Source organism: Botryllus schlosseri, chromosome 8 (assembly GCF_051294905.1).
Source record: "Botryllus schlosseri isolate E-star chromosome 8, Bs_hap1, whole genome shotgun sequence".
Lineage (NCBI taxonomy): Eukaryota > Metazoa > Chordata > Ascidiacea > Stolidobranchia > Styelidae > Botryllus > Botryllus schlosseri.
The window spans coordinates 19,765,064-19,789,003 of NC_137243.1; the positions used below are offsets into that span (position 1 = coordinate 19,765,064).

At 40.1% G+C, this 23,940-nt stretch overlaps 1 protein-coding gene and 1 long non-coding RNA gene across 2 annotated transcripts in view; one reads left to right on the forward strand and one right to left on the reverse strand.

The window, feature by feature from the left end:
- LOC145445032 (uncharacterized) overlaps positions 1–23,940 on the reverse strand; it is a 361,778-nt gene that overhangs the window by 32,641 nt on the left and 305,197 nt on the right. The window lies entirely within an intron of this gene.
- Positions 7,420–22,268, forward strand: LOC145444739 (uncharacterized). The gene is made up of 7 exons (XM_080322748.1): positions 7,420–7,701; positions 8,133–8,185; positions 10,415–10,596; positions 14,101–16,319; positions 16,545–16,676; positions 18,778–19,013; positions 21,147–22,268. Exons 1-7 carry the CDS (start codon positions 7,506–7,508, stop codon positions 21,240–21,242), a joined length of 3,114 nt encoding a protein of 1,037 aa, XP_080178874.1. The 5' UTR covers positions 7,420–7,505; the 3' UTR covers positions 21,243–22,268.

Consider the following 23,940-nt stretch of genomic DNA (forward strand, 5'->3'; position numbering starts at 1 on the left):
TAAATCGGGGTGTTGCTTATGTCTACGCCCACGCTAGTTAATATTCCCTAGTCTCGATGTAGTGATTGGCGCTTCAGCGCGCAATGCGGCAACGCAACTGAGCACGGACACGCTGGTGTGAGTCCCTGTTAGTGAGAGCTTTCTGTTCTTGGTAGGGGGGCGGAAATTCTGTCTAGTGCTCTGAATGTATGAGAGAATAAATCCAACTGAGCATGTATAAACGGCGGGTAGCCCGTCGCACTATCAGCTCTTGGTTTCAAAAGGGTTGGTGACCCCTGGTGTATAGGGGTGTTCAACTGGCGGGTGCGGGAATATGATGCACATTTTTTCGAGGCCAACCTCTTCCGCGCCGAGGCACATGAAAGCATGACGTTTTGGCCAACATACGGCGCGTAAAGTGCGGTGTCAAAAAGCAATAAAACCCCTGGCCGTCGCTGGTTGGCCAAAACAGTCGACATTGATATGTCCACCGTCCAGTGGTCGAAATGGTCGGCAACGAATAGTGCCATCCTTGCAATCTTAGTAGACAGAGAAGTAGACGGAGAATAAATGCGAAAGAGTAAAATAATGCACGTCAATTTGAAGTTACGTGCGTCGGACATGTTTCATATAATCGAGCTGCGTTGCGTACTACTGTTGTCTGCGCATTATCCACGTCACACGCCTGCAATATCGTAGCATAAAGTAATATTAAAAATAAATGCTTTTTGATGCGCGAGGGTTGGGTCGCGAGATGCCATTAAAACTCGGATTTGGGTCGCGGTCTTCAAAGTGTAAAAACCACTGTGATATATTGCAACGTGACCAAGCAAAATGATACCACAAAATCAAGCTTGAAATAAATGGACGTAATACTCCTATAGTCACCAGGGCGTCTAACATGGAAAACGTGAAAGATAGATTGATAATTATGAATGTAAACAAACATGGAGGGACTTGAATAGTTCATGCGTTGTTATCAGTTACTTTCTGACGTTTATCAGTAGGCTACTATTTGTTGAGCCAGCGATCCACAAAATGCAGACATAGGCACATGCTATATATCGCTACAGCTTTGAGGCTGGTGGCCGGAATATGAAACTTATTCGATATATTGTCGTTTAAGAACTGCATTTAACTACAGCAGTATGCAGATATAACCCCTAGGGCTACGCTTGAAAAATGCAAGTCACTATGATTTTAAAACGCTTTCACTAGTATCTTTAATTTTGGTAATTTATAACTCTGAACATATGATTATAGTTATTCAAATCACAGAAGTATGATTATCGTCCGGTTATTGTGAATGTGCGCTACATCCATGTGCCGTGTTTACATGTTAAAGCTAAACATCACAACAAATCTGCGCATCTACCAAGAAGCAATGGTACAAACAGCATGTTATTGACCCACATTTATTGCAGAGTTACGGCAGACTGAACATTGCGCGCTCTCAGCTTCTTAAGAGAAATTGATTAATTACTAATAACTAGACGCAAGTACAACTCATCCAAATTTGAAATTCAAAGCTTCGACAAATATTCAGATTATTATACGTCAGAGTTAAACCATCACATTACTACTTACTCCTCGGTTTGCGTTTCCTATTTTGGATACATTTTGCAGCACAATAATACTGCAATGTGAATTCCATCGTGAATATTATGGAATAGTAGTGTTTTGGATATTTTGTATGCGTGGAGGGCAGTGGTGAAGAATGGTAACCTTAACAAATATCGATTCATCTGTGAAACTATTAACATAGCAACTAGTTGTTATAACCTGCATTACATGAGTCTTATGAGTACACCATATGGACTATTATGTACGGTTGCTCTGGGCACATTACGATTCAATTTGCATGCCGTTATGGATGTACAGACGAAGTTCCTTCTGAGTGCATCATATTTGTATTGGCATAAATAAATATTCAACTTTCAATTCAGCAAACCTATATCGCGTAGGAGGCGTAACTTCGGCAATGCAAGGAATTTGTGGTGCCCTTATTTTGGGATCTGAATGTATCGAAATCGATGCATCGCGTCATTGTGAATAACAGACCCCGACCATTAAGTATCAACTCCTCCATAAATCTACTCAATACATTATGAATATATAGAAAGTTATACTTGGGCCTATATTTATACTCTAACCAAAAATTTAAACAGATATTATGTTTCACGCATAACCAACAGTGCAAATGTAATCGCTAGTAGATCTATCCTATCCATATGCTGTATCTTACGGCGCATTTCGAAAGTGCTACGTCATATCACACTTTAAATAACGAATCGTCGGACATTTTCCACCAGTACTTATTTGGCAAGCTCATTGAGGGACAGTGAAAATTTAAGTGACAAGGGTGAATATCTTATGAGCCTGAAAGAGTTATGATTAAGCGAAAAACTATGGAAATAGCTTGAGCAACTGTATTGAAAGCAGCGTCTATAGAATAATCTAGTCATTTCAGCTATAGTTATGACTGTCGACGCCCGCTTTTCAGTATACTAGCCTCCAAATGATATTGTGTAGGCCCTATAGTAACAAACAGCCAGCATGTAATAACATTGATAGGTACATTACAAACGCCTACCGCAATAATCACCCTAGAGGTACAAATATTCACTCGTTTACTTTTTGCAATAATGATATCTTACGCTGTTTTATTTAGAATGTGTATATTTAACACGTCGATCTTGCTATAATTTTAGCCGCATTGCCGATCAAATTCAACTATGATAATTTCATTTCTTATCCAATGAGAAATGTTTTGCGTACGTCCAGGACAGCAGCCGAACGCTATTTGCGAGAATATAAGTCAGCGCATTGAACCAAGGGAGAGTTACGAGAATCACGATGCCAGGACGTTCACAATACATTGCGCATTCAGAAATGCGTATATTTCTTATATCCCATATGAGGCCTATTTACAAAAGATCATGAATCGATCTATCATTGATAGTAAAAGTAATATCTATAATGCAATGTATATTCCGACTAGCAATATCCAAAATCAATGTTAATTTGTCCATGCTATAGATCCAGATCGATGAGCTATATTTACGGTGCAGTGAATGCCATGATATTGTCAAGTGGGAAATGGCTACAGATATTGGTGATGGTTTTTCAATTACACCCGACAATGTACATAGACTAACTCAGCGGTTCCCAGCCTGGGGAGGATGCTCAATGTGGGGTAATTTTGTAATTTGTGTGGGGGAAATCAAGCATTAGGATTGTAAAACTCTTTACGTAGAGACACACCTGAAATGAGTGTAACAGATCTTATTCACTTCGTGGTATCATAAAATTTACGTAATTGGACAATTCAAGTCTCTCTTACTGTTAAGACGACATAACGTGTGGTGCATGCATACTTGACTCGGACCAGAATCACTGCGGTACTCGATTTTTTTCCTGGCCCTAATTATAACATTTATCTGCATTCTGCTATTCTCGCATCGTCCACACGCCTAAATCTCAAACGTAAATCCGAAAATTGTAAACGTAAATATAGGTTCTCAGATGCGCAATCGCCTGCATCGTTGTTGATACTGCTCATCGAGATTATAAGGCTATTTACGACTCTTGCAGGATAATCCCATGTTTTTAAATAATTATGCAACGCACGGCCGCATTCGGAAATGCGAATTTGATTAATGGTTGGCACACGAGTCTTACACGTCTAAAGCAGGGCCGTCCAGACTTTTTGCTACATACGAGCGCATTTCGGTTACTTCCACGGCGTATAGGCCTATATGGCCGCATGCCAGCCAAAGGAAATTCGTAAAGTAAAAGATCACGCACCCACGATAAATCGACTACAGGGGGACATCGTATCGCGGAAAGCGCATGGGGTTCCAATATCATCAGGATCAGCCTTTGCTTGTTAAATCTTTCATCATGGCAGTTCTTAATTGCATAAGTAGAACGCACTATCGTAGAGGCTGCATGACGCCTTTCTCGGGCACAAACGCCTGTCGCGACAACTTTTGGCGTCGCGATTTGTAAGCATGAGCATCATTACCCGACTCATGTCCATAAATATTTTTCGAAGTATCGTGTCTAGTGATGCCGACCTCAAATAATTTTATTCAATTTCGTTGCCCACTAAAACTTGTACATTTACTAGCCTATAATTCAAAATACCAGCGACATAGCCCGTGAAGTAGTCCAACTCACGAGAACACGCGGGAATAAATTCACGGCAGCACTATGGTACCAAAAGCTGTTGGAAAACGCCCTCAGAACCCTAAAATCAACAAAGCACAGGATAGTAGCAAATAGTTCGTTTCGTAGTAACGGCAATGGGGGCGACAAACAATCAATCCCAGTGGCAGGTATAGGCCTGGGCTTGATGATACATAGGCTATCTATTGGAAATTTGGTGGACTGGACATATTAACGACCGCATAATTAGACACCGACGGCCGTAGGTTTGACACCGTTGCTCTAGAACACAGGTTCCAAATCTTTCTCCGATCTCGTGCAACTTAGACGCTCTGTACTGCCACGGGTACCATTTCTTGCAGAACGACATATCTGATCGAATCATATTTTATTTAGAGGAATAACATTGGCCTACTAAAATAACACTAAAGCATCATAACTAAATTAAATAAGATTTTTGTTTTTGTTTACCGTCCACCAATTTGTCGATGCGTGGTGTAGATTTGGTAACAGCGCAACTAAAGTAATTTTCGGGCATACCTATAATAAGGATAAGGTTTATCTAGCATCCTTCTCGCCATGTGAGCCTCGTAAGTGGTGTCATAAAAAGCCTAGAAATGCAACAAGTCTGCAGGATGGGAATCATAATAAAGAATATCGGCTTGGTGTAAATGGTCATTGTAGACATAAAACACCATGAATCACACAAACAACAACATAAGATTATATGTGTTTACCAGTTTTACTGTGAATAAAGAATATAATAATAATAAAATTCGATTTTTTGACTTGATATTCATGATGACTGATAGGCGAGTATCCCTGCTCGCATTACCACGTGCAAGGGAAAAAAGCAGCGCGAAGCAGAATGGAAACGTATAGCGTTCATTCCATCAATCCTGGGAGATCATCAATTTGATATTGTTTGTGAACAAAACGAGACATAAAAAGTTGCGAATCGAGGTTTTTGTGAAAAAATCGGAAGCTATATACTCATGTATAATCTGATAAACCATCGTGTGCCACAAGAGGTACGCGTGCAACTATAAGGGTACGCATAAACCACAGGCGGGAAATATACCTGCTCTACATCAGTGTTTTTCAACCGGTGTGCAGTGTAAGATATCTATGAACGTACCCCATGTTACTGTCGTGGCGTTGAGATGCCCACGCGAAGTCTTGTCCATCGAAACTGCGTAATGAATTAAATCTGAAAATACTCTAGAGAGAAAGTTCCTTCTCATCGTGACCACGAAGGGACGATTCGTGAAATTTAATAACTTTGATTGCATCAATCACTCGACAGAGTCGATACCGATCCTTATCTACAGGCTCATTGTGCCGGCAGACAGATAAGAAATACCTTCGTGGATATGGTTCATGATATTCACTGTACCTAACAATTTGTGTTCAACTGCACTATCCATGTGCATGTGTACTTGGAAAATGTAATGTGCCAGAATCGTTGCTTGTGCTACTGGCGTTGTCAAATCAAAGATAGGAAAGTTCAAGACAGCGTCCTTATCCTTGATATACGTCAGTCATCTATTTTTATCGAAATTGACGAGAGAAAAGATACTCGATATATTTAAAAATATGTGAATAACTATTTACAGAATTTGCTAATAATAACTTGAAGATTCGGGAGATTATGTAATGTGTATAGCGAAGTTAGAAAGGTCTACTATACGTACGTATACGCAGACAGATACAAAGACGATGTAAGTTCAGATATAAACAGCATTGTTATATCATAGGTATACGAGAAAAAGTGAACTAGGTAAGGCAGATCAAGAGTTGCATTTTTTGTGCTCACTTATTTCACGTAGTAAGGTAAATAAAAAAATATCTAAATGGTTAACTTCCTTTATGGTGAGCGACTTTGAGAGAATACATAAGGAACGCTAGTTTTGAGCGTCACTGGATCATAACATTCCCGGCTTGACATTTATAAGCAAAAACGAGCAAAATATCGCGAGTTTCGCTGCAAATTCGCTATTTTAATTGTGTGTATGAATAACAAATTGAAGAGCTTATTGGAGCTACAGAACTTCAATATGCAATTGAAAAGTATATTCACATCGCAATGAACCAGAATATTTTCGTCTGTTAATTCTGTTACATCACCGAATTAACAGTTGCACCAGTTGCCCTAATTGCACCAATATCTCATGTATTCAATATTGGTTGAAATCGGTCAAGACTCAGATTAGCGTATACGATGATTATAAAATTTCACCGATTGCAATAATGAATTGGAACGATTGTATTCCGATTATTAAAAAGCTTCGCAAAACTACGAACGGGCCAATCGCAAATTATACTTCAGTGTAATTATTACCTATGTAATTTCATCAAGATCACTCGGTGATAAAGACATCGGTATTCCAAAGCTTGCTGAAGGGCAGGAAAATGACACATTGGTCGACAACGCGTGCGAAACGTGCAAAATATCCACTTAAAACAAACGAACCATCAATGCGGCTTGATATGTTGTGGAGCTTCGCAATCGTGAGCTGACCTCTATATCACGTGATTTCACCAAATGACAATATATGCCATTCCTTTGCTTTTGTTCAAGCCGCCACGAGAATTGGTAGCAAACTATAGATTTTCTACCCACTGGATATCCATCGACATTCGTCATGATTTATGTAGTCAATCAGTATAAAATTAAACTATGAATATGTATATTCCTTTAATTACTATTTGAAAAATATTTAGCCCACAAAGTTGCTTTTCAGTGACTGTATTGATGTATTCAAACAAAACTGTACGCTGTACCTATTCCAGTTCCAGTTCCTATTGCCATGGCAAATATTTTGGGTGGAAGGATACATATGGTGCAGTGGTATATGAAACGTCGTCGAATCCTTTTTTGCCTAAATACAATTTTTAATTTCCTATATACTTTCTATAATAAACCAGAGCTTGTAATTTTAGCTTGGCATTTTTACGCATTTTACTCCCCTTGGTGACTTCTGAATTTGAAACCTTCAGTGAAACATCTATTACGCAAACCGTTACACTTCAAGCCGTCTATTTATCAGATGATGTAATAAATAATTATTGATTGTGAGATAGGCCAACCCAACATATTAGCAAATCATATACTCGTGGCAGGCATATGCACAATGCAGTTATGCACTGATCGTTTGTACTGTGTATGAGTCGGTGTATATGACGCAAAAAATCAAGGCTAAAATATACAACGTTCTATTCCTATCCCGCACGCAAGTAGAGTAATTTATGATGTTTTAGAGGTTTCACTATATAAACAATCCGAGTAATTAATTTTATACAGATATAGATAGCAATAGTTTTCCTCGGAAACTAACCAATCTGTAGCAGCCAATATGAGGAGTGCGGTTTGGTTTCTCGCTTTTGTTTCTGTTGCTACAGCAAGCGAGGATAGCTTTCCATGGATGAACAATTACGTCGCATGCATCCTGCGAATGCCGGTGTACAACTACGAGCCTACTATTTTAATGGAGGGGACTTATGACATCAAAGCTGACAAATCCGAATTCAAAGAGGGATCGTTGATCGAAGGTGAGTGATGAACACCGAAGAAACAGAATCCCTTGTGAAGGAAATTGGAAGCTCCAATTCAATGGGACTGTGGCTTAGGGATGTCGAAAGATTTTTTTTTAAATCCACATTTCACTGGTCATATAGGTGAATAAATTGCTAGGTTGCATTTAAAACGCTTCACACCAAGTTTGGCGCAATCCCAACTTACGTTGACAAATTTCGTCACTTCGCCATGACCAGACATCATCCTTCAGGCATGCCTGAAGAGAATGTAATAGGTTTTCATCTTGGGATGGGCCTTTGTTACTGTTCGGATAAAGATATTTAAATTATTAAGGAAAAATTTCACGCTGGGAAATTGGAAATTGATAGTCACGTTATAGTTTTTTTAATATCCATACTGTGGCTATATTAATTTGAGAACGCATAATAACTTCCTTTTTCTGCAGTACAAGTGGACAGTAAAGACCCCTCTGGAATGTACAAGGGAATATTTATCACCGTAAGTGTTCGCTGTGTAATTGCTAATTTCTGTTTCCCGCATTACCATCAGCTATAGTAGTCCGAGGATATTGGGTCAGTGAGACATTTGAAACCACGATGGTGATGACGGTTACATTCGCTCGAATGATTGGTTGTGATTTAATTGTCACAGTGACGTCAAACACTCGAAACTAGATGGTGCGCGATCCCTGTAAAGGAGATAAGCTGCAGTCCTATGCCGTACACAGACAGTATAGGCGTCCTATAGGAACCAACCTGTAAAAAGCGTGTTGCTGAAGAATAAACAGTAGACTCACGCTTTTACTGTTGTGTACATTGTTGGTCTTGGTGTAAAATATTCACTTGTCCATGTAAATTGCCCTAATATCATAAGGCTCTCACAAAAATACAATTAAAAATAGGAACCTTGCTGAAGGTTCCCGACCCTGTTGAAAAGCTGAAATGTTGCATGTGTTGCACGCTCAATTGTCGTACAATAGATTTGATTAGTGCAGGACTCATAACATCACATGACGAATCCCATGTAATAAATTTCGATTTCGTGTCACCATGACTTCACGAGATTTCGACTATGACGTAACGCCACTGAGCATTACCGGGATAGCATGGAGGAGTGGTGCAAGACTTATAGAAAGCCCTACAACTAGGGCTGGGTACAATGATTCGAGTACTCGAATCGGAATCGAGTAAGTATTTTAATGATTCGAGTCGAGTAGCAAAATACGATTTTTCGAGTACTGAAATTATACGTTCCTCGCCAATGAAAGTTATTTTTATCGACGAGAATTATAGTTTTGATACTATTATCCACTGTGGAAACCTTGATTGCCCGTATCGCAGCATACGAAGCATAGTACAAAGCTACGAACGCTACTGGAAACATTTTCAAAGTCATGATCCTCCCATAACATTGCCACAAAGTGAAATGAAATCGGCAGGGTGGAAATAATACCAACGTATCTTTAATGTGATTGATAACAGGCATTATATTCTTTGTGGTGGCATAAAAGGTACATATTTGAACCTTAATATCATATATACTGTTATGATAATGAGCGGTAGTCGACTACTCGACTCGGCTCGAAGCATAATACGTGATTCAGAATCGAATCACTCAGGCACTCGATTTTACTCAGCCCTACTTATAAGTTATAACACAAGGCTATTTCTGCACTTTCATTGTCCACCGATATATGCACATCATGCACTCACGGCATCTAGGCTATATGGATATGCAAATGCATGCACGGATCGCGTGTATGTATAATGTATATCATGAATCGGTATGAAGCAAGAAACATCCGGGACAAAAATGTACAACGTCCGACTCCTATCCTAACAGTGGATTTTCGTCGTTGTATGGTTCTTTGGTAATTACAATTGAAAATATAGGGTCAATATAGCACTTTTGCCGAAAATATTTCCTGACCCCTGGAATATAGGCTACCATATATTATAAAATGTTGTTTCGCGTGAAACTATAGCAGAATGTAACGGATATACAATGAGAGCCCAACTACCTAGCATCATTTCTGGATCAATTTCACTTCGTTTGAATTTTAAATTGCTAGGATCAAAAAGATCAGACACAATACCAAAACCAACAAGCCATGCTTGCTCAACATAATCGCATAGTTAGATAACAGACTAGAACATTCAAAATGCGTCTTATGTACCTGCCTTAACATTTCACTATCGGCATCTACAGTAGGTAAGAAATTGATAGTTAGGACGTCATTTAACAAAATCATCCATATTGTCACGTCACCGCTTTAGTACCGGCGGGTTTGATGTGTGCCGAAATCCTCATGCATTATGAAGATTACTGTCGATAACTACCCCGACGGTGGTCAGTACTGATGTATTTCCAGTTTTTAGGGGTACTCACGTAGGTTCTGCCTATACTTGCACCATTTACTCAAGTGGTTAAGATCTTAGACTGTTTCTAGTAAACAATTTCCGGCTTTTATTTGGCCAATTGGCCTAGAAAACTTACTCTATACTTACTTGGAATTCCTTACTTCTAGTTGTACCTGAGTACACATTTACGAGTTTACTTCTGCTTGTACTTCACCACCAAAGTTGACTACTTTGACCATCACCGCTGGGCATATGTCAACGAGCTTTAGTTGCGTTCACGTTTTATACAAGTTCGCGTGTACGAGAGCACGTACGAATGCTTCTGCAGCTCGCACCATTTAAAATAATTCCTTACCAATTTCTGCAGGTTCTGGAAGACGGTAAATCGCGTGGTGAGTGGATCGCTGGCTCCGATTTCAAGTCGAAAGCTTGTCATGGCTCTACGAATAGCGCACTGACAGAGATGACTAAATCTTTAAAATCCACAAGAAGTCACACACTTACTTGGAGAGCACCAAGATGCGATCCCAGTAAAACGTATGAAATGAGGTGAGATCGAAATTTCCACTTTAATGATATTAATGCGAATATGAAATGGGCAGACTTGGGATTTTACATTCGACATACATACATAACATGAACGCATTAGACTGATACACACATTGGTATTGGCGTATAATATCTCAGTGCGAACTTGCCAATAGGGCTTCATGGATTTGTTGAGTCTGTATATAGTCTGCGTGACATGAGGACAGACGGAGTGAGCGGGCTCTTTTGTATTACGAACGACTCGGGCTATAGGCAAAATCATTACCTTTCTGATTCGATTCAGCGCGATTCGATTCGGTGCGTTTCCTCGACCATTACCAGCCTTGTGCTACAATAGGCCGCATGATTTGTACTCAGTGATCCGACCAACCACTGTTTTAAGGCTTTTTTTTAGCTTTTTCTATATCTATCAAAATCAAAGGAATCTATCTCACGATATCACAAACTCGACAACAGGGGTTAATAGTTGACGCAGGGCTAAGAGGTTGTAAGTTGTGACTGAAATGACTGTTGAAAATTAGATCTTAATCAGTTGAGGATGAAATGGTCGACGGTCTCGGGGATATCGCAATGATTAGGCTATACGGAGCGGAGCAATTCCTATCATTAAGTTTTGACACAATAAACGAACAGTAAGCTACTCGAATCGTTTTAACAGTAGAACAGTGGTTCTCAACCGGGGGTCCGTGAAGCCATTTCAGGGGGCCCGCGAAGCCTCTAAATTTGTAGAATGATTGATGACCTATAATTTATATGTTTTTATTAGGGAAAGCATGCGACAATTTCGTTTCAAAATTGCTAAAACGCTAGGACTAACATCATTAAAATTGTCGTCTGAGATGAAATGTCCGACCGTGCAAACTCATTTTAATTGCCAAATTGCCAATAGCATGCCATAGCATAGATGTTTTGTTGGGGTTTGTGGAAAAATGAAAAGCTGGAGATAGCAAGGTCAAACCTGACTTCTAAATGTTTGCAAAACATTTTTGATTTGGAGTTGTCGGTCAGGGCAAACTAGTAAACAGACGGTTGAAATAGAAATTTCTGCGTTTTTCCTAATCTGTCCCATTGAAGGAATTGAAAACTCGCCACAAAATTCATTTTCTCCTGTGATATAACCATTAAATAACTTCAAGATCAGACGCTAGATAGATATGACTACTAGGGATGGTGTGAACCTCTGAAAGGTTCAGGTTCGTGTGAACGCGAACCTTTTTGAAAGGTTCTGTGTGAACACGAACGTGAACATCATGACGTCACGTGACGTCATACTGCTAATTCAAACCCTATCTTTCAATGAAGTGACAGCCTATATTGATGTACGCGATACCTAGCGACGACTCAGACCACATAATGCCACGATGCCGAAATACATATTGGCGTCTTAAACGTCGCTAAATGTATCAACTGAGCAATCAAAGGACATAATACTCCCTTCAAAATCAATATCTTTCGTCGCTTTGCCAACAATTTCGACCCCATTAACGAGTTATATAGCGGTAGCCAACACCTCATTCGCACGTATTAGGTTATAATGAGGCAGTAAAGATTGACCCCGTACGCCTGCTAGATTTTTTGCATCAGAAAACGATATCAATCTCATTGATTGGTTGAACATTGAACAAGAATCATTTGCTGACTACGTATTTCGCTCGTAATGTTGGGTGATTGCGGGTCAAACTCACAGCCGAGAGTCACTAAATATTTACAAATGGAAAGTTGAATATTCCGAGCAAACTTTTGTAACAAAGTAAGTAAAACTTTTGAGATTGTCAAGGTGCATGCTCGTTTAGTGTTGATTTATAATGCTGCCAGCGCCACGCATAGAGTGGCCCACAATTAAAATGCAATAAATTTGAACCAAAGAAAGATGTTATAATGAAGTGAAAATTGTGATTCAGGAAAAAGGTTCACAGTGCAGAACCTACCAAGGTTCTGTTGTGAACGCGAACCTCTAAATTTCCGAGGTTCACACACAGAACGCGAACGTGAACCTCACGTTCACACCATCCCTAATGACTAGACTGGACGTGATATGTTCATCAAAAACTCACACCAAAAGCTGTCGTCGGAAGCGTAACGCGTTAATATTACATTCGCCACCACTATCTTCGTGTAAATAAATTTTCGGCGCCCATTCATATCAAATCGAAGAAGCGTATTTACAAGACAATAAACACAGCTGCAGAATTCGCTTCGAATAAAAGTCTAACCAATATCTACAATTCTACATATAGTGTAGTGTTATTTTCAAGAAAATTCATTTTGTGGCTGTTTATCACTAGCCTATAATTAATATTTTCACAAGACAGATGAGGGTTGCACTAATATTGAGCTAATTTTGAACGAAAACTTGAGGGGATGCGCGGAGGTGCATGGCGGTCCAAAACGGGTCTGCGAAGACAAAAAGTTTAAGAACCATTGCACTGCTACACGAATGATCATGCTGGAACTTGTCGTCGTTTTTCAGCCACAACCGTAGCGTAAGCGAATACGAACCCACCAAAGTATTAGGTCTTGAGGATTTTTCAGTTACTTATTATTTGTGGTGCATTTTTATCAAGTGGAACACCATTTCATCCCCAGCTGCATGGCATGCAATATTAGTGTACCATATTTTGGAATCGGGGAGACTGAAAGTTGAAGTCGCAAGTTGAGCAAGACTGAAAACAGCCGATTTTGCTATTTGCTGGAAAATTTGTGGCGTTGACTAAAAGAAAAGATCGTCACTTCTAATCGACTACCGAATGACCCGTTCGAACGTTCGTATCTGATATTTAGCGTCATATGTGCCGATTTTCAGTCGAACCTGCCCACTATCCTAGCTGTAAATGCTGTAAAGGAGAATATTTCCAAAAAGGAGGACATTTAGGGACGTATGGTAGCCTTATGCTATGTGTTAGGCAGTAACACTTGTCGAGTCGTCTGGTGTCAAATACTGTATAATACGACTACCTTAAACGTATAACTTTTGTTTTACGCGCTCAGTGTCAATTACTGCAGTATAGCGTAGCGGCAATTATTTCATTTTTACGCAACAGTATAGTATTTTTAATGTGTTGTCTGCCTTTGCGCCTGACCATGAAACGATCAAATGATGTGCGCTTGATCCGGGCAACGACTTTTGTCCAGCCAAAGGTTAGCGGAAGCAGTCTTCGAATTAAGCGGCGAAGACGTTACGTATCACAGACGCCGGCAATACGCATGTACCTGATTTCGGCCATTATCGCTATACTCGGAACTCAGAACTCAGTTTTGGCGAATTATTTTGTTACAATCGATACGTACCTTTTATTCCTACTTCCCATCATACATAATACTCTAAAGTCGGTTCAAACTCGAGGACGCCTTTGTTCTGTCCAATTTGGATCCATGTTGATGACAAACCGTGGGACGATTGCTATTAGTCTCACTATTAGTAAAAAGTAAGGCAGAATTAATTCTGCATTAGAAGTATTTACCCACCTGCAGTGTATCGTAATCATCATTCATCCTGTGTTCCAGGGCAACAGTGATAAGAGACGAGAATGAATTCCAACCAAATATCAAAATCCCGCTAAGGTGTCAGATGGACGTTGGGGTGGCAGATATGTCCGATACAAACATTGCGACTTATCCAGAAGGCGAACCTGTACCCGAAGGCAGTGATATGACCGATGATCACGATTCTTCGGATAAGGGCGCATCCTCTTCTACGAGCAGCGAACATGAATATTATTACGATGCTATGTATTACAATCAGGAGACAGATCAAGTATCCCTACCCGGTTCTAGCAATACAGAACCTATCATAAAGACGAAAGAGGATGCTCCCATATCCACTAGAAAAGCTGAACCGGATCAGAGATCAGACACGCAAGAAGGAACAGTTGACTATTATTATGATATGTATTCATATGGCGACACAACGATGTCCTCAAATCCTGAACCAGAATCCAGCAACCCAGAACCAGAGAGTACCGATTTCGGAGAACACGGAATTGCCGATGATGACAAGGCGTCCTATCCGGAAAATAACCCAACCCCCGAAAATACGCGTCAGCCGTCAGGACAACCTGAACCACCGGCTGGAGCCGGGGCTGAACCAGAGAGCACCCCGTGGGAAGAAGACGGTTATGACGAAGCGGGGAAAGAGCCAAGTGACCCAGAAGGAGAACCAGCGGCTGAGCCAGAAAGCAATCCGGAACCTGAATCTCAGCCGCAGGCCAACATGCCCCCGATGTATGTTCTTTTCAGGAATATCGGAGCGCCAGTAGTTGACAGAAGCATGCCGGAAACTCCGCCTCCCTCAGCGGAACCTGAAAATGTGCCAGAAACGCCCCCTATGTATGTGCTATTCAGAAACGTACCAGAACCACCGGCGTCAGATTCCGAAGATTCACCTGAACCGGAAGATGTAGGTTGGCAAAGTCATGATGACAAGGAATATAAAACGGATTCGGAGAAGAGTTTGAACTTGCCATCGATGAATCCTGAGCCTACTTCAGAACCTGAAAGCGAACCAGAGCCTGAAGGTTGGAAAGACGACGAAGATAAAGAACACCCATCGCAGGCAGAACCAGAAAAGAAACCATCTACCCCACCAATGTTTGTTCTATTCAGAGGTGCGCCCGAACCGACGCCTTCAACAGAGCCTGAAAATTCAGCTGAACCGGAGAACAACTCTGACATGCCACCAATTAATCCTGAGCCTACCTCAGAACCTGAAAGCGAACCACTACCAGAAGGTGAAGGATGGCGGGATGATGAAGACAAAGAATACAAATCACAGCCTGATCCAGAAAAAAAACCATCTACCCCACAAATGAATGTTTTATTTAGAGGTGGGCCAGAACCAGCACCTTCGACAGAGCCTGAAAATACAGCAGAACCGGAGAACAACTCTGGTATGCCACTGATTATTCCTGAGCCCACCTCAGAACCTGAAAGCGAACCAGAACCTGAAGGCGAAGGGTGGCAGGACGATGAAGATAAAGAATACAAATCACAGTCTGATCCAGAAAAGAAACCGGCAGCCCCACCTTTGAATGTTCTATTTGGAGGTGCGCCAGAACCAACGCCCTCAACAGAACCTGAAAATACACCAGAACCGGAGAATAACTCTGGCATGCCCCATATGAATCCTGAGCCAACCTCAGGACCTGAAGGTGAACCAGTACCAGAAGGTGAAGGATGGCAGGACGACAAAGATAAGGAATATCAATCACGGGCCGAACCAGAAAAGAAACCATCAACTCCACCAATGTTTGTTCTATTCAAAGGCGAGCCAGAGCCAACGCCCTCAACAGAGCCTGAAAATACACCAGAACCGGATACCAACTCTGACATGTCACATATAAACCCTGAGCCAACCTCTGAACCTGAAAGTGAGCCACGACCTGAAGGCGAAGGAGGGCAAGACGGCAAAGATGAGGAATACAAGTCGCAGTCATATTCCAGTAAAAATGTTGCCATGCCGTTTAATAATACGGAGCCAATCGCTAATCCTGAAAGCGAGCCACAACCGGAACCAGAGTCAGGCGGTACAGGCATTGAGCGAGAACATGACGATTCAGAAGATGGCGAAGGTTATGCAAAATCTAACACGATGCCGAGCCCAGAAAATGGTAGCACCGTGATGGAATATCAAGATACATCTAGTGAACCATCGCCAGAGATGAGGCCGAAGCCTGTTGGGATATCTTCCACCGGTTGTGATAATTCAATCTATCCCCTACCTGAAGGTAAGTACAAAGTCAAAACATGGGCTTTCATAGTGGTATTAATTCGTGGATTACATCTTCAAATCCTGACCTCAAGTAAGCATCAAATCATGAATTCACAAGGTCGCGTTGTCTTAACTTCATGTCCGAAAATTATTCGAATTTGCTTAGTTTACAAGACGATTTACGGTAGTTAAAACTTTACCGCCGTGGTCCCGACTAGTTTAACGAGTTATATCATTACAGGCGCATCAACGTCTTTTGAGAATGGCGATTTTGGTGGTTGGAGTAACGACACGGATGCTAAACGACCGTGGATATTAAGGAAAGGGCCAACAAGCTCGCCCGCGACTGGACCATCAAGTGCCTTCGACGGAAGTAAGAAACTCCACCTCTCAACTGGTTATTAAGTGCGGAATTGAAGTCGTTACGTTTCTCTCATCCTCTCTCTCTCTCTCTCCCTCTCTCTCTCTCTCTCTCTCTCTCTATCCCTCTCTCCCATTTCTCTAAAGATTTCAATTGACCAGGTGAGATTTCAAATCACGCCCAGGTAACAGAACTATATATATAGTATATAATCATAGACTAGCTATAAGAGACTCGCAATAAGTGAGGAGTTGATTTGGCAGGTATCAAGTTTTTGATGGATATATAATACAAGATTATCGAAGTCATCTCGTCGCTTTCCAGCCGTTGTATTAGTAATAGAAATACATATAATACCAACTACATCTTAAGGAAATAATAAATATACTATACACATTACACAGCTTTAGGCCTATATCGTTATTCAAATGTATTTTATCATGTTTTTATATACAAATGGACAGGATAGACTCTTGGAGGTATTGCACTCTAATATGCGATAGAATTATATATTCATATTGATATAAACCCGAATATTTTCGGTTGGCACTCGTCGGCAGAAGAGAATTGAAAATAATTTAATATATACACAATCATATCACCAATTATGACCTTACCGGCAAGAAAATTCGGAAAATAATCGAGGCGAACAGATTTGAGTTGCTGACTATTACCCCTGACGCGGTAAATACGGAGACAAAAGTACGGAAACAAAAATAGAAAATATCGGCCTGGCGTAAAATGAACATTGAGTAACGTAGTCGAGAAACACCATGGATATCAAACAAATAAAAAAACACTGACGCCTGTCAGTGGAAAAGAGTTGGGTTTGTATCAATATGAATGGTCAGACGCAGCGCTACGCAAACATTCACAATTTCAATCATATATTCAATCGCTGCTTATCTCGTGGCCAGCTTCCACGGAATGCAGAAGGGTAGATATTGCCGATATGTAGATTTTACTCGGCCAACAATCATTAGATTATTTCATCATTCTAGATAGCATATGATTTTCACGTGTCTTCGATATCAAACTATATGTGTCGTTAACATCGTGATCCGGTAAGGGAGTCAATTCTTCAAGCCTCCTCTCCCCGCGTCGCACCAAACAATGGGCGCATTTCGCTCTTTAACACGTTCTTCCATGTGGTTCTGAAGAAATACCCCGTTCTCTAACATAATCGTTCTATTGTTTTAATGTGCGTGGAATTGGATGATGCGAACAGCTGTTCTCACAATTAAATTAACTTTCGCTACGTAAGGCGTTCATGACAGTGACTTTCTCTTTGGGGGTGTAAAATTAATTCGGAGTGACGTAAAAATTTGTTTGCAGCGTTAGACTGGAGTAAACCGGATATCATTTGTAATATGAAGCATAGGGTCTGCGTCATGCTATCTACTTTTTTGTCTAATACTACCCGTGACTTGACAAAACAAGTCCAGCAATGTATTTAACCATCTTATTTAGCAATCACAAAATGACCAACGTGATCGTCATTTGTTCTTAAATATGTAAGTTTTGTTCATTACAATGCCACTGTACATTTCTGATGTGAGAACGAGAAGGCCATTACTGGAATTTTATGTATTGAATTGGCAAACGAATGACGACTTCTTTGAGTCTATCAGCAATATATATGAGTCCTCAAATATTGTAACTTTGTGCTTCAAAATCTCATTTTACGCCAAAGTGTGAGTTATTATTCATTTCGTTTCTGGATTGAAACTATATAAAACAATGTTCTTTTTGGTTTACGGTAGGTTAGATCATAACATAAAACATGGAATTGAGGAACATTTGAATATAGGAGTAAAGGAGTGTATGTTTTATCAGCCTCTTTCTTTCCCTACTCAAGGCTAAGATATGGGAGGTTGATAAACTTTACATAGTCGTTGCGATTTCGACCTTTATCTTCATTGTATTGCAATCATTGCAGTATCTCGAATCGGAAAATAATGATAATAATAAAATGATACTAATACTGAAACTCCACCTTAAATACAGAATAGTAAACCTTTATATGGGCAAGGTTTCGTCGCACAAAGAGAATAGGAGGCCGTTGAACGTGACTCGTTTCAAAAATGTATTGCTTATATTGCTTATATTTCAGAATACTACGTATATATGGAAGGCAGCAGACCGGCGAAGCAAGGCGATCAGGCCATTCTAAAGGGGCCCGGCGGCATTCGCGGGTGTTTCTGCATCAAGTTTGCCTGTCATATGTACGTGGACGAAATGGCTCACCTTGAATTGAAGGTTAATGGAAAGTCAGTGAACGAGAATCGATTCGCGCACATGGGGTGGCAGAAGATGACCACTAGCATTGTCGGCGACGGGGTATCTGTGGTGAGTATATATCTACTTGAGCGCACGCAACAAATATAGTGCAGAGTTCATCTGTATTAAAACTACATATTGGTTACGATGGGAGGTAGAAATATCTTTCGAAATGGTGCGATGTCGTTACTTATTGTAACACAACGATTATGATGGTGGTGGTGGCAGATGGAAACTTAACGAATCAATTCAGCTACCACTGTCGATCGAGAACTGCTGGACTCTGAGGTTGGATCAGGATTCATATGTGGTATGCCAGAGTTATTCTCCGGTTCTAGTGTATTTTCAGGCTCTGTTGAGGACGTTGGTTCTGGCTCACCTCTAAATAGAACATGGATAGGTGGGGTAGAAGGTTTCTTCTCTTGATCAGGTTGCGATTTGTATTCTTTATCCTCATCGTCCTGCCACCCTTCACCTTCAGATTCTGGTTCGCTTTCCGGTTATGAGGTAGGCTCGGGATTAATTGATATGGTATACCAGAGTTGTTATCTGGTTCTGGTGAATTTTAGCGAAAAAATTAAGCTACAACTGCCGAGAACTGCTGGAACCTTGGGTTTCAGTGATCCTGACTTTGTCATATATTGGCTTGGATTTGAATTTGAAAAGTGTAGGCTTTATTGTATTGGATTTATCCATATACTTTCGTTCTTTGCTGTTCAGGGAGTCGTTTTATTTGTAAAAAAAATCAATGATTTTGAATTTTCGTTGGACTTTTAAATGTATTTCGGTCATTTCAGCCATACAAGATTTGGAATGGAAAATTATGAACAAATCTATAAACTAATTTCGATGTATTGACTGGACTTGTTCTCGAGTCATTAAAGAGAGAGAGAGAGAGAGAATTTTTTATTCATCATCGCAAAAGAACAAAACAGGCATCAAAATAGCATAAACTTCAGAATCACGGACACATACAAAAAAAATGGTTACAGTGTCAATTTCAAAGCAAATGAGATGTGTACGAATACGATTTACAGTTCATAGGATTGGCCAATATGTTTTACGATTGCAAGATGAAGCTGCAGCGAAGTGATCTGTTGATCATCGAGTCTACTGCAGCTGATCGAAGTAGATTGGCTATAAATGGCATACATCGTACTGCAATAGTGAACTGTAAGATTGACAGGATAAATGTAAGAGCACATGTTAGGAAAAACGGAGGAAAAGAATATAAAGTGTACTGGTCTGAAGCAAACAAGATATGTTGACCGGTACTAGTTCACACTAAAAATACATTTTAGCTTTTGTATGATTCAATAAGGAAGGCACGATACATGGTTTTAAATGCATATAAAGTATTGCTCCTAATATGCGAAGGAATGGAGTTCCATATTAGAGGACCTTGATAGGCAATGGTTTTGTGATGGGCCTTAGGTAAATACAGATTCATAACAGAACCTCTTGTAACATGAGAATGATGTTCGCTGATAGGTGTAAAGTAGTTCGAGAAAATGTCAGGTAGGTTGTTATTGTAGAACTTATGCATCAGAATGCCGATTCCAAATCTGTAAATATCATCAATTTTCAGGATTTTTAAATTATAATATAAAGGGTTAACGTGATCTCTACGATTGGCAAGGCATATTAGTTTGATGGCTTTATTTTGCAGGCTCCTAACTCGATCCAAATGTTTCTCCCATGTGGATCCCCAGGGAATGATACCATAAGTTAGATGAGAGTGAAATAGGGTATGATAAATCATTATTCGTGTGGATTGTGGTAAAATAAAACGTGACGTTCGAATTACGCATGTTTCGACCAAGTCATACGACTTAAGACAAGACATATATTTTGATAGCCTGTCTCGGATGTGTCATATTTTCTCAGTTTGATTTCGAGATACGATAACCCCACTATGCGTGACAATTCAAGTTCCTGGGAGGTTTACAGAATGTGCATTTCAGTATGAGTTCACGAACTCATGGGGATTGTGCGCTGTGCAACTGCGCAGTCATCATTAGTTATGTAGGCATACCCTTTATTTCCGCTAGAGCCCGTTTGAGCAAAGATTTCCATGCCCTTGTGCCCGCATATTAAAGGTAGTGGTCGAAGTCGGGTCGAGTTTTATAGATTTTTTTTGTTATGAGACCATCCCATTTGCGTTAATCAGCTGGATTTATCGACGGGTGTTATTGAATTCAGATTGAGATTGTTGCAACAAGAGGCATGACCTTCCGGTCGGACATCGCTATTGATGACATCAAAGTCACGTCTGGAATATGCCCGGAGGATATGTGATGCGTGCAGATGCGGTTGCTGCCTTCGTGTGACTAATATTTTCATGACGTCGATATTATGAACAGTGAACATCAATATCCGAATAACTTTATATAGGGTTGCATTCAAAACAAATGATTGTTTAAAACACTTTGTTTAAAACATGTTTTAAGCAGTGATTTTAACAAAGGCCTTTTTGAAAGAACAAAATTATGTTTTTATATTGTATAATTATGCCGTAATTCTGTAAATACTTTTCAAAAACATGTTTTGAGCTTACGGACGAAGATAACCACCCGATATAGCCGACGTAGGCCTATACGATATCGGATGGTTGGAACCCTCGATATAGTCTGTTCAACAGCTTTAGTACGTAGATATAGATCATTAGAACAGAATGAATGTTCTGAATATGATGACCGCCGACCATACAAAGACGATGTAGTCCTGCATGGTTAAATATATTTTTGGTCCGTATACGACAGTGGTTGGAAGCCTATTTCGTCTAAGGAGCTATATTTACCCTATATTTTCAATTTTGAATAACAGTCCACTACGACGTCACAATTGAATATGCGTGACGTCATGGCTTAGAAAAAAAGCAATAAAATACGTTTTAAACAGGGGCCTTTAAATTGATTTTTGTTTTGAACACAACCCTAACTTTATACCTTTTGCCAAGATATCACAATATCATCTGTATACATTTCTGTAAATAGTACGATCGCCTTGGGAAATGATCTTGCTAATTTACTTGAATATTATGCTGGATATTCTGTATGTAAGGAGTGTTCACAACCGTTGCGATTTTTTCGCTTTCGTATCTCCCATATTTGTTCAACTCGGGTCCTGGCAATATCTGTAAATTAAAGTTCTTTTTTCAAGATCTACTAACTGATGTCGAACGTATTTCATAAACATATGTTGCCGAATAAGTCATCTGGAGAAGGACGCGCGTTTAGATAACCACCTCACACGAGAAAAGTACAATCGAGTGGCAGATTATGAAGTAATAAATACTCTAATAAAAGTTGAAATTGCAGCACACCATGTGATCGAAATATTACGACTAATTGTAAAACGCATGGATTGGTGGCGGTCCACGAGCCGTATCGTGGAGACTGGTGTGGTCTGTGGTGAACATGAACATTCGAAAAGGACAGGACACGCTGCGATTGAAAAGAATCAGTAGAAAGATGCGATATTTTTCTTTCTGTAGATTTTAAGTGCGAACCAATGTTTTATTATACATATTCACCGCTGTTAGAACAAAACAAAACTCATAAAGGAGAATGTCAGGATAAGTAAGCAATAATGGAACGTTTGGTCGAACAGACTACGCTAACATTTATCACTTCCCACTCTTTCTCCATGGTGTCGTACACTCGTGAAGACCAGTGGTTCGTAGCCGCCGACCCGTCTGTTTTCGTCACGAGAGTCATATTGGCCTGGTCCTGTATTGTAGGGTTACCATAGATCCGAAAAAGAGGTCAAAAATTTTGACAGCGATAAGAAAAATGGTGAATTTGAAATTTTTCCTACCAAAACTTCTGAGTTGACTTAAAAAAAAGCTCATCACTTTGCCTTGATTCCCGAAAAACACCATTTCTACGATACTTTTGTGGTGTTGGCAGAGAAAAGGTCGTGATTTTGTTCGACTCCCGCATTTCTCATGGCATTTTATTACTTTTTCTCAAAAAAGAGGACAAATTCCCAAAAAAGAGGACATTTAAGCGTCCTCCGAGGACACTTTCAATTTTGTGAAAAAAGAGGACAAATCAAGAGGATGTATGGTAACCCAACTATATTGTCAATTGCAATTTTCAAAGAGCCATACAGCGATATAAATTGACTGTCGCGTCACCATTGCGATTTGTGGCGTCATGCAACTTCTCACCAGCTACATATTTTCAAATGTATTTTCGTGAGGGCCATGTGATGATGGAGAATATCGTTAACCAATATTATTCTGATATTGCTATACTCAATTCTCAAAGTCTTTCGCGGTAACATAACATTGCGTTACAAACCTAAATTTTAACAATACTTCGAGAAAGCTAGGTTATGCTAATCTGGAATGTGGTTGATTATGTTTGTAATTCGAATTTGTAATTGGGTTGTCACATACACGGGAGCTCGCCGATGATCAGGAAGACAATGTATATCCGAAAACGGGATTGCCTTTGAGGCGTCACAATCCATGATTTCAAGGCGACAAAAGGCACAAAATGGATTAGATCACCCGACTTGACCCCTAAATAACTTGAAGTTGTGGGCCGTGGCGAGATAGCGTTGTGATATAATCCGCAGCTGCAACACAAATGGATTGTGGGTTCGAGTCCGACCGAGGTCGACCACAGAATTCCTACCAAAGTGCTACAAGTCGGCAGTTACGGAATCAAATCTAGAGAATATTAGGCTGATGTAAATGACCATTGTAATCGACAAACACCATGAATACCGCAAAACAACAACAACTCGAAGTTGTAGTATTTTCTTGTTATAGAATATCAAACATTATTATATTGGACTGATAAATGAGCATTGATCAGATGGAAATATTTGACATAAATTTTTGGATCTTAAAAAGGGTGGCGGGTTCCGAGCTTTAAAAACCACGCCACTCTGTTGAAATCATACTTGTATCCTCTACCTACCATATGAATGTTGATTTTGGCTGTTATGGAAATCTATGAAAAAGTTGCAGCAACATAGATCA

What these genes read in the sequence shown, in the direction of transcription:
- LOC145444739 (XM_080322748.1), top strand. Translation starts at nt 7,506, where the DNA reads ATGAGGAGTGCGGTTTGGTTTCTCGCTTTTGTTTCTGTTGCTACAGCA. An exon ending in AGAGGGATCGTTGATCGAAG is followed by an intron (nt 7,702 to 8,132) that starts GTGAGTGATGAA and finishes CTTTTTCTGCAG; the next exon opens with TACAAGTGGACAGTAAAGAC. An exon ending in AGTAAAACGTATGAAATGAG is followed by an intron (nt 10,597 to 14,100) that starts GTGAGATCGAAA and finishes CCTGTGTTCCAG; the next exon opens with GGCAACAGTGATAAGAGACG.